Below are 12,155 nucleotides of genomic sequence, written 5' to 3'. Positions count from 1 at the left end.
ATACACCAGTGCAAACTTAGCACCCCATCTATGGAATTTTGGGTCGAAAATGACCTTGATCGTTAGGTCCCCGTTAGGTCCTTTAAGGTCCACCAATTTTTTCGTTAGGTCCCCTTTAGTTTTTTTTTAAATAATTTTTTAAATTTTAGGTATAAAAAAATTACACTTTAGCACCCCATCCATAGAATTTTGGGTCAAAAATGACCTTAATCTATAGGTCTTCGTTAGGTCCTATAAGGTCCCACAATTTTTTCGTTAGGTCCCCTTTAGTTTTTTTTTAAATATATTTTTTTTAATTTTGGGTATAAAAAAATTACACTTTAGCACCTCATCCATATCAAAATTGGCGAATTTTATCAAAATCGTATTCTTTACCGTTAGGTCCGTATAGGTCCATCATTGAAATTGTTAAATTATTTATTTTATTAAAATCTATATATTTATAAGAAAGTCGTGTTAGTTACTCCACTTATAACTCAAGAACGGCTGAACCGATTTAGCTGAAAATTGGCAGGGAGGTAGTTTAGAGCCAGGAGAAGGATATAGGATACTAAATATGTACCACGGGCGAAGCCGGGGCACTAGTTATAAAATAATTGAAACCTGCGCATGCGCCTTAGAGCATTAAGACATGCGCACATCATACATAAACAGCGCGAAATTTAAATTGGTATCGTTTCATTTATTAAATCAATAAATAAATCTATACTAGTCACGTCTGGTTCGAAAGATGAGACTGGCTTTTTATTTCGAAAATTTATTTGGCAACACTTAACAGTTAACTGTCATTAAAACCTGAGTTGTTGATGTGTCAAAGCTTGTCAAAGTGATTTTATTTTCTGCGATTTTAGCTTAGGATTTTAGTGATTTCTAATAATTGAAAACTGAGTTGAAAACATGACGAAAACTTTAAACTATGATTAATAAATTTAAAAAGAAACAATTTGAAAGAGATGTAGTTTTCAAGGAAAAACACACAGTGTGACTTGATATTTTGATACTTTTCATCTTGATTGCATTGCACATTATATGATTTGTTTAATATTATTATTATTATTTTGCATGGATGATACCAGTAATCCAGTTATAAACTATTAAAGCAACAATATAAAATTGAACGATCTGTCCGTTCAAAATGTTTAAAGACACAAAATCAGTATCTCAACGAGATTTCTTCTATGACCGAACCATGTTATTCATGTTGAAGAGCAGTACAAAAAAAACAAGATGGAATAACTGCAGAAATGGAAGAGTTAATGATGTCAGAGATAATGATAGTGATTCTTATTCTTTATTCGCGGCTGAACGCGGCTTTTAGATTTAATATGATTATATTGATTAAACAAAATTTAATTGTATTTTATTATGTTTTTTATTACTTTCACTAGCTGTTCTTTTTTTTATCTGTATCAGATAACTGTACCAGATTACATATATATATAATATTATATAGATGAAGAGTTTGTAGAGGTTGTTAATCTCTCAAAAAACAAAGCTCGTAATAATAAATTAAAGTATCAAAACTTTATTTCCAACTATAACCTAAGTTACCATTAGGTTACCTTAATATGATGATTTTTTGAATTTGCCGCCTTTTCCAGTCTTATCTTTCGTTAGCCGGACTATCACCACAGTATCACCATATTTCCTACAGTATGGCGACGAATGTACTTGTGCAGAGAAACGGAGGGGAACTGGCGGGGGGTCGGGCGACGCGGGCCGCTTAATGCAATCACGCTGAGTTTGCATTAACTATCGCGAAAGGACGACGCAGTCGTATTTTTTGTGTAATAATTTTATTATACATAGGTACTTACATATTCTATTATGGCGCGCAAAAACTGTTCCGTTTACGGATGTAAATCTACATTGAAATCCCAGAAGGAAACAATATTTCAGAAAGATTGTATTAATAATTGTATCTGTTGAATTAAAATCAAAGCTATGTATATGTTGTCCTCATTATTTTCTAATCAGATTGTACATCCCAATGCGAATGCATTACTTCTTAAATGGTATAATATACAATTAAGAACATCCAAAAATAAAGTGTCCACGTAAATAATATTTAGCAGTGCAATATCTGTAATTATATATTTATGAACAAATGATTACATCAGATTTAATAATCGCAATTATTTTGAATGTACATATGAATAAATGATTTCATCATAATATTAATAATCACAATTGTTTTATTTCCCATTTGTTGCAACCCTAGCGTATTTTCGTGTGGCAGCGTAAGTACCTACGCTGGCGGCGGCATCGCGCGACATCAAAGGCGTTTCCTTACTGTAGGAAATAATATTGTAATACTGTGCTATCACTATCATTATTATATTATACATAGTATAAAACAAAGTCGCTTTCTCTGTCCCTATTTCCCTTTGTACGCTTAAATCTTTGAAACTACGCAACGGATTTTGATGCAGTTTCTTTTAATAGATAGAGTGATTCAAGAGGAAGGTTTATATGTATAATAACATCCATTAAATAGTGGAGAAGTACTGCTATTTTTGAGGTTTCTAATGTGATGTCGTAAAAAATTACCAGCCTTACTTATAAAAACTGACTGATCTGTTGCATAAACACCTCTCAGTTAAATAACTCTCAACTCCTTAAACAATGATTAAAATAATCTTAGGTACTTATAAACCTATCTCAGCAGTCTCTCAACTAAGTTACGTCAATATATGTATTTTTTTCTAGTAACATTATCGAAATAAAACCCGCTATTCACGTAAAACTTGACTAAAAATTAGTGTCCGACCGAACTTTCGGTTTCGGTTTCGGTTTCGGCCGACTTTCGGCCAAAAATCAAGTTTCGGCCGCAGTTTCGGTTTCGGCCAAAATCGGCCGAAACTTTTGCCGAAACCGAAACTTATTTCGCAAGTTCAGTGAAATTAGTTCACACACGTTCACGCTCGCCTAACTTCATTTTCCTATGCAACGCTTTGACGGACGCTGTCAAAGCGTTGGTTGACCCACGCTGGTGGAAACAATTTTTGATTATCTATGTTGAGATTGGAACTGGGTGTAATAGTAATTAGTAATTAATAATTATTATTTTTATATAAGAGGTACCTTAAAGAGACTGATTATTCTTCTAAGTACAAATACCAATCCAAAGTATTAAAGACTCTTTAATAAAGAGAAAGATCTCAAAATACCAAAACTTAGTATTTAAAGTAACAGTAACAATTACTGATTTGATTTAGATGACTGATTTTACTGAGAACTTAATTTGAAAAAATTATAAAAATTCAAATTGTTATTATTAATATATTAAAAATATTATTTTTTTATTTTATATTAAATAAATAATTACAACAAATTTAATATACTGTGTTTTCATTTCATGCCCTAATTAAGGCAAAATAATAGGTAAAATGCACCAAAGTTCAGTATTTTTAGAAATTTCATACTTGACCACGTGAGTTTCGGTTTCGGTTTCGGTTTCGGCCGAAACTGAAGCCACGGCCGAACATTCGGTTTCGGTTTCGGTTTCGGCCTGGAAACCAGTTTCGGTCGGACACTACTAAAAATGTACTTTTTGACAAATATGAATGGTAGACTTTATTTTGTATGACGTTTAACTGACAGGATATTGATAACTTTCAAATTTCAAACATTTGTACAGATTTGAGATTTTTGATAAATTCAAATTCAGTTTTAATTTAAAATGAGTTCAATGATCAATAAACGTTCTCGTTCGACGAATTGGAGTGAGGAGGATAAGGTACGTAATGTACACAAGAAATCTAATAGAATGTACTTATTTCCTTACATGTTTTAATGCTTATTAATAAATATATATTGCTCTTTAGAAAGTGCTTCGAAAATAATTAGTGCTCGAGCGAGCACATATTATATTAGAGAATAAGGATACGTCGACTAATACAAATACAGCAAAAAAACTTGCATGGGAAGATGTTTTGTCTTGGTTATTTTAGTTTTACTTATTCTAACAGTTTCTTGTATTTAATAAATTGTTACAGTGTAATAACATTATTATTGTATTTATATTTCAGTTATAATATCATTTCACTCCATAAAAGGGACTTAAGCCAAATACAAAATCAGTGGAGGAATTTGAAGAAAGCTAAGGCTTCGGAACACAAATTTAGAACGGCAAGAAACATGACAGGCGGGGGACCTCCGCCACCAAGTCCTCCGCCTGAAGATCAAGAGCTTATAGCAGCTCTTCCTAATGAGTTTGTGGTTGATAACAATCCTTTCGATAGCGATGCAACACATGGCCAACAGGTTTATATTTTTTACATTTTCTACTGCTATTATTCCTTAATTTGGAATATCCATTAAGGGATAATAGCGCTATGCATATATAGTTTTTTATTGTGAGATTGAGTAATTATATTTTATATATTTATAGGAAGTTACTAAGGAGTCTGCTGATGATACATTGAAATTGAATGAAAATGATGAAAGCACTGCACATGCATAGGTAATCATATTATATAATAATTTGTATAATATTTTTATCAGTTATGTTATACAAAAATATCAGTATTATAAATAAAATTTATATTATTTTAAAATAATTATTATTTTTTTATTTTTAGCCTGAATTGCCAAATTTCTCCACTGAATTGCCACGTATAAATCCTACACATCATATTTTCAAAGCTAAACCAAAAAAAACGTAAGTATGTAATGTTGAAAATAGAATTTCATGAAATTTCCTGTGCTTATTGTTCAGCTGTGATTTATGTGAAATAATGTTTAATGTTTATGTTATTTTTACAGTGGGAAATCAAATTCCAATTACGAGCATCAATTATTCCTCCTTGCAAAAAAAAGCAGGGAGGAATTAATGAAGCAACAACAAGAGTTGCATCTATTAAGAATAGAGCAAGAGAGGGAGCTTCACCTATTAAGAATAGAACAAGAGAGGGAGCTTCACGAGAAGAAGCTCCAAATACTTGCATTAGAGGAGGAATATTTAAAAAAAATAAATTTTGAAAAATAATAAAATATGGTTTTTATTGATTAAAATAAGTTTCAATATAAATGGCCCTGTTTATATTTTCGTCTTCATCTTCTATATTATCAGGGATAGTTGGATCGATTAATAATTGATTTTCAAGGCCTGAAGGATCTAGAAAAATACAAAATAAAGAATTAAAATATGCTTATTTTTTATGTATTGGCATTATTAAATATACTTTGTTTACATATTAGTTTGCACAAATACCTTGATTTAAAATAGACTCATTAAAGAGTATTGCTAAATTGTGCAAAACTGCACAAGCAACAATAGTGGTCTTGATCACTTGCAGAGACCCTCGCATTGTTTCGTTGAGTATGCGGAATCTTTGCTTCCACACCCCAAAGCAACGCTCTACAGTATTCCTCGTTCGTATGTGACTCAGGTTGTACCTTTCTTCTGCCTGTGTCCTTGGTCTTAATATTGGTGTTAGAAGATGCGAAGTACAAGGATACCCGCTATCTCCAATCAGCTTCCCATGAAATTCATTCTCCTCAAACCTCCGCTTTATTGAGCTTTCTCTATATATGCGGGAATCATGTGTACTTCCTCTCCAGTGACACACAATATCGCAGATTTTAAGGTCAGAGTCACATACTACCTGTAATTATTGTCATCAATATTATTATAAATTAGAAACACATAATAGCACACATAACAATGAAAATTTATTACTTTAAATACACTATGATCAAACTAAAATGTTATTGTACAATGTTCATACTTGAGTGTTAATGGAGTAATGTCCCTTCCTATTAACATAGTACTGTCCAGCCTCTCCACTCACTTTGCGTATCTTAATATGAGTGCAATCTATTGCACCAATGATACGCTTCATCCCGCATATTATGGCCTCAAATTTCCTAATTGCTTTGGCTTCCTCGGTTGAGTTCGACGGCATATTAATATAACGCGAACTTTTAGAAGCTAACGCAATAGCAACATTTCGGGACAAACGGGAAAGTGTCTGTTGACTCATTCTGTGAATGTCAGCACAATCTTCTTGGATCTGTAATGTAATAGATCGTTATACAGGCTTTTCTATTGTATATATCCAAAACTAGAGCACAAGTCACATCTACCTCATGCCGGCCCCAATATCGAATAACTGCCATCACTTGCAGTTCCACTGGAATACCGCCCCCTCGAGTGTCCACGCGAAGGTCATCCCGAATCAAATTAATGATTTGTTGCATGTTATTCTTTCCGAATCTATACCTCGACCGTAGTGTGGCCCTGTGGCCGCTACAAAAAATATATTGACACCATAGATTGACACTAATACCAGGTTATTTTAATTCTAGGTTGAAAAGTAGGTTTTTAATAAATAAGCACTCTCAGAACAATAGATTTATTTAATAAATGAAACGATACCATTTTAAATTTCGCGCTGTTTATGTATGATGTGCGCATGCCTTAATGCTCTAAGGCGCATGCGCAGGTTTTTATTATTTTATAATTTTAATAAAATAAATAATTCAACAATTTCAATGATGAGCCCATACGGACCTAACGGTAAAGAATACGATTTTGATAAAATTTGCCAATTTTGCTATGGATGGGGTGCTAAAGTGTAACTTTTTTATACCTAAAATTAAAAAAAAATTATTTAAAAAAAAACTAAAGGGGACCTAACGAAAAAATTGTGGGACCTTATAGGACCTAACGGAGACCTATCGATTGAGGTCATTTTTGACCCAAAATTCTATGGATGGGGTGCTAAAGTGCATTTTTTTTTATACCTAAAATTTAAAAAATTATTTAAAAAAAAACTAAAGGGGACCTAACGAAAAAATTGGTGGACCTTAAAGGACCTAACGGGGACCTAACGATCAAGGTCATTTTCGACCCAAAATTCCATTGATGGGGTGCTAAGTTTGCACTGGTGCAAAATACCTCAGCAAAATACAGATTATAGAATATTAACAGATACAGATTATGTAATTGGTCCTTTAATGTAACAGATTAAAAAAATGAACAAAACTGTTGCAAAGTGAAATAATTAAAATAAAATAAATAAATAACGTATAAATTATTACGTGTGAATGACGTATAATTTTGAGTTTCAAATTAATTGTACTTTATACTAAATAACGTTAAAGTTTAAAATTAAAAAGTAAACTTAATTCAAGCTCATATTTCATATGCAATATATGTCAGATCCTTAGATCATTAAGTAATGGATAACACTCGCAGGCGTTTCCCCTTTTGCCGAGGTATAAGATTATTTTCATCGAAAAATCTTATACTTTCATAAAACCTACTTGCGTAATCGATTACAAGCACTCTGCGTATTCGTAAAACGTCGAACGGACGTCTGCGAGTGCTCCGCTAAAAATGCCGTTTTGTGCTGTCAAGTCTTGCAGAAGCAATTCAAACATGTCGAATATTAAAAAAGATGGAATAACCTTTCATTTGTGTATATTTTTTTATTTTTTTAACGTACATTTCTAATAAAATGCAATTTCTAATAATCGTCGATGTATCGTTTAGCGATATGATCAAGAAAAATAATCGAGTCATGTTTACTCGATCATTGATGCGGCCCCACGAGACTATCATGGAAAGAAAATATACAAATTTAATCTTTATGAACTAGGAGATAAAGTTGAATTTAAAACGCCTTAATGAACCGCATTCCTTACGAGACTATCTTGTAAAGAAATACAAATTTAATCTTTATGACCTAAGTGATAAAGTTGAATGTAGAACGCGATATTGAACCCCACTCCACATGACTATCTTGGAATGAAATACAAATTTAATCTTTATTATCTTAGTGATAGAGTTGAATTTAAAAACTCGTCGCTTAAAAGGTCGTAAATTTTTACGACTTTCGTGACACAAATTATTTTTGTGAATGTGTGATTATGTTTCATTGTGTTTCATCAGTGTGAGTTACCCTCCCCGCACCAAAATCAGCAGAAAGTTTAGTTAGAACATTTGCCAGCGTACTCCATCCATTACTTAACCCTTATTAAAACGCTGGGAGCTATACTTCCCACGTCTCAGATTGAAGTAAATCGTGTTTTATTTTTATATGCTTAAACCTAATGCAGTGTAATATTTATCTACGCAATCTTAACATTTTAGAGAACTTTTTTTCATGGAAATACTTTTCAGAGAATTATTGCATGTCATGGTAAACACACGTCAAAGTCAGGTGACGTGATTTTGCAGCCGAAAACGACCGTTATTTTTTAGTTTTTGGTGTAGTGCTCAAAAAAAATTAGATAAGTAGATTTGAGTTCTAGCTATGTAAACTAGACTATATTACGGTTGCGTGAAACGTAAAAATATGCCCAGAATCTTTCGTTTATACCTTGGTAGAGTCGATTGAAATTAAGTCTTTAAGTGGGAAGATATCATCCCAGTGTTCGTCACTGCACCGACATTCGGAAATTCTATATATAAAATCTGTGTGTCTAAAAAATCTTTTTTAGTTGGTATAAGCGACTTATTTATTGTTATTCGTTATTTCCTGATCAGATAATTAGAAATCTTAACTCAATACATTAGTATTTACCTATTGTTTTCATTTTGTTTTAGAAAAATGCCATTTTTATGTTGAAATCATTCATTTTTCAATTCCCGAATTCTTCCCTCAGTAAAAGAAACTTGCATTGATGAGTACTTTCACCTCCTTTATTAAAAAACTTGATCATTATAATTTTTTACGATAACATTAAATTCACAAGTGGAGTCAGGGCAACTAACTAGTGTTTTAAAATATTGATGTCTGGAGTGGACACTGGGAGCTATAGTTCCCACCTTTCCAAACTTTTTACAAGAGAGAACAGATGACGGGATATATACTTCCCACCGAAAAAAGGGTACTTCCCCCCCACTAACCCCTTTTTTGTGTGTATTTTTGAAATCTACGACCCAAAATTACCCAGGAACGTATCTTACTTTTTTGTTAGCTCCTCCACAGGCTCGCGTTTGAATAAGGGTTAATGATCTAAGGTCAGATCAGATGGCAGATGCATGAGGAGGTTATGTTATGACATGTGAAAAGTCGAAAACAAAATTCTGCTGTCTGCACGAAAAATTAAATATTGAAAGTGTTTGTGTATTGTGCATGGAGAAATATTCACAGTTTACTGCTTAATAATGCCTGGTCCAGATTTACTTTCCAGTCAGGGCCTGAGGTTGGATGGTCGAAGACCGGATGAATTACGCCGAATTAGATGTAAACTTGGTGTTTTTACACAACCAGATGGAAGTGCCTATTTAGAACAAGGTAACACGAAAGTATTAGCTGCTGTCTACGGTCCACATCAGGTTAGATATTAATCTTTTAATTCTATAGTTGTATTCTATGACATAGAGTATGAGCGATCCTACTGCGTTTCGCGGGCTGAGTAGGTTGACTAAATCTGCTAATCTTTAAACAATTTGACGCTTTTCAAAAGCTTCATCCCCCTAATTTAAATATGTAATTAAAATATATTTATTTCCTCGAGTTCTGAAGGTTTAAAAGTGCTATGACTTTTTTTACACTAAGGAAATTAGTAGTTTTCTTATATAAATAAATTACTATAACAATAAAATCGTTCTATTACAAGCTTGCATTTATTTCCTTATCAATAAAACATATTGAGATTTGAACTGAGCACATAGGCTAGTTGTAAAACAAAACTAAAAATTAAAAAAACTACTGATTCCTTTTCTTTCAGGCTGCAAAATCGAAAATGTCCACAGAAGGTGTTGTAGTTAACTGCCAATACAGTATGGCTACATTTTCCACGGGTAAATAAAAATAAATAATCAGTGTTTTATTTTAGCAACATTGATATTATAGGTTTGCCCTTGATAATATTTTTTTATTTTAGGTGAAAGAAAAAATAGACCTAGGGGTGATCGTAAATCACAAGAAATGTCTCTGCATTTGAGACAAGCATTATCTGCAGCCATCAAAACAGAATTATATCCACGATCACAAATTGACATCTATGTTGAAGTTTTACAGGTATAAAAATAATATGATAGCCTTATCACAGTTTCTACAAATATCTCTTTAAATTTTGTGTATGTTACATTTTCATTAAATTACTTATATAACAATACCTTCATAATGGGAATTAAGAAGACAATACTATTTAGGTATCCGAAAGATGTTCATTGCAAATTATTGATCTTCAAATGACATAAAAACAACAAGGCAGACTGCGAAGCATGAATGGCTCAGATGCTAGTGTTCCCTTCTATTTTATTTATTGCCTGTAATAAAATCAAAATAGTCTTCTAGAAGCATGAACGCTATTCATCATTCCTTATTTAATATATTGAATGTCTATAATAAAATCAAAATTTGTTATTCATTATTTTGAAAAATTTCTTTATCATGATAAAAAAATCAAGGCAGACGGCGGCGCGTACTGCGCATGCGTTAACGCAGCGACCCTAGCACTAATCGATGCAGGTGTTCCCCTCCGTGCGTACGCGTGGAGGGGTACACCCTATGATATATAAAAAAGCTAGATACGTTACCCGCTCTCTATTTTGGCAAGAAAAAACTCAGCTAAGTGCCCGAGTTTCACTTAGTCACGCACCATTCATGATTCAGCGTCGTGGCTGGACGTTCTTTTTATATTTTAATCGGCAGTTGTTATTACGAAGTACATGAGTGAGACATGTATTATGTCTCGTGCGTAAGAGTGAAAGAGAGAACAACTGTATTGGTGATAATGCGTTAGTAAGTAGGTATGTATTAATTACGCTGTTTTTTAGTGCAATGATGTTGGCGTGCGTATGCCGCGTCTACTAGTATAATAGGTCATTGGGTACACCTGCATCGTGCAAAAACAACAAGACAGACTGCAGCACCAAAGCATGCATGAATGGCTCAGATGCTAGTGTTCCCTTCTATTTTATTTATTGCCTCTAAAAAAATCAAATCAAAATAGGGTATTTCTTCATTTAAGAATATTGGCAATTCCAAATTGGTGCATATAGCCTTTGTTATTCATTATTTTGAAAATTAAATCAGGCAGATGGCGGCGCGTACTGTGCATGCGTGAACGCAGCGACCCTAGCACTAATAGACGCGGGTGTTCCCCTCCGTGCGTACGCGTGTGCGTGTTCTTCATCTGTAGCGTGGCAAGGGAATAAACCTGAAGCGTTATTGGATGTAGGACATGTTGAAGAAGCCGCTGGGGGCATTTGTTTGACGGTGGCTGCTTTGCCTAATACAGGTAAGGAAAATGATGCTTTATACTCAAACATTTATTTATTCAATTAGACTTCTTCGAGAAGCACTTTTGAAACGTCTTGATACATATTTTTTACATTTACCACCGATTCGGAAAGCAGTATCTATGGAGAAGAACCGGCAAGAAACTCCATAGTTGCTCTTTATTTATGGGTAAGGAAATGCGAGAAAATTTCACAGTCACCGCAATCACGATAAGTTCTAAACGTTTCTTTGCAATGGTTTCAACTACATTGGCAACATCTCGAAAAAAAAAGTTAAAAAACAGACCATAGCTTTGTCATCCAAGTATTTATTATTATAAGTATAGATATAGCAATTAAGGCGTGTTAATTTTCATTTAATATGTATTAGAATGTAGACTTCATTTGTTAATATTTAGTGAGCAAAAAGAATTTATGCATGAATGATGAAACAAATACATATATACATAATTTTTACATTTAAATAATTACAAAATATTGTATGTTTATTGTTTCAGGCAGCATAGCATTACTTGAAATGTCGCACAGACTGCACATGGATTACTTTGAAGTAGTTTTAAGTAGAGCAATGCAAGGCTGCAGAGATATTGAGGTAATTTATTTAAATATTTATCAGTTTATAAACAAAAACTTGTTTATACATTTTTATCAAGCTGCTAAATATATATTATGTAATTCTCAATAATTTTACAGGTAATTCTTGACAAAGCTGTTAGAGAACACTTAGCAGAAGGCTGGACGAAGCAAGATGTTGTTACCATATGAAATAAATTATTGCTCTTTCATATTATATTTCTTTTTATTCAGTCACAAATCCACTACAACCCAAACAAGGAAATCTTTTCTTGTATTGAAAATTGAAATATTCTTGGTGCATTGAAATTTCTGGTATATAGCTTTATACTAGTGTGTCATGATTATAATCTTTTAAATCTATACTAATATTATA

At 32.9% G+C, this 12,155-nt stretch overlaps 1 protein-coding gene and 1 long non-coding RNA gene across 2 annotated transcripts; both read left to right on the top strand.

Moving 5' to 3' along the window:
* Window positions 1-12: 12 nt before the first annotated feature.
* Window positions 13-1,358, top strand: LOC149478394 (uncharacterized). Its single transcript, XR_016317418.1, has 2 exons — window positions 13-826; window positions 1,077-1,358. It is a non-coding gene; the product is annotated as an uncharacterized LOC149478394 (long non-coding RNA).
* Window positions 1,359-8,988: 7,630 nt separating this feature from the next.
* Ski6 (exosome complex component Ski6) lies at window positions 8,989-11,991 on the top strand. Its single transcript, XM_089709222.1, has 6 exons — window positions 8,989-9,292; window positions 9,688-9,760; window positions 9,844-9,980; window positions 11,001-11,205; window positions 11,704-11,798; window positions 11,900-11,991. Exons 1-6 carry the CDS (start codon window positions 9,122-9,124, stop codon window positions 11,969-11,971), a joined length of 753 nt encoding a protein of 250 aa, XP_089565348.1. The 5' UTR covers window positions 8,989-9,121; the 3' UTR covers window positions 11,972-11,991.
* The last annotated feature ends 164 nt before the right edge of the window (window positions 11,992-12,155 follow it).

The sequence above is a fragment of the Colias philodice genome, chromosome 22 (genome assembly GCF_061535455.1).
Source record: "Colias philodice isolate Cphi_HAF_F1 chromosome 22, ilColPhil1 Martin Lab GWU primary, whole genome shotgun sequence".
Classification (NCBI taxonomy): domain Eukaryota; kingdom Metazoa; phylum Arthropoda; class Insecta; order Lepidoptera; family Pieridae; genus Colias; species Colias philodice.
This window is presented reverse-complemented; position numbering and strand designations above follow the sequence as displayed.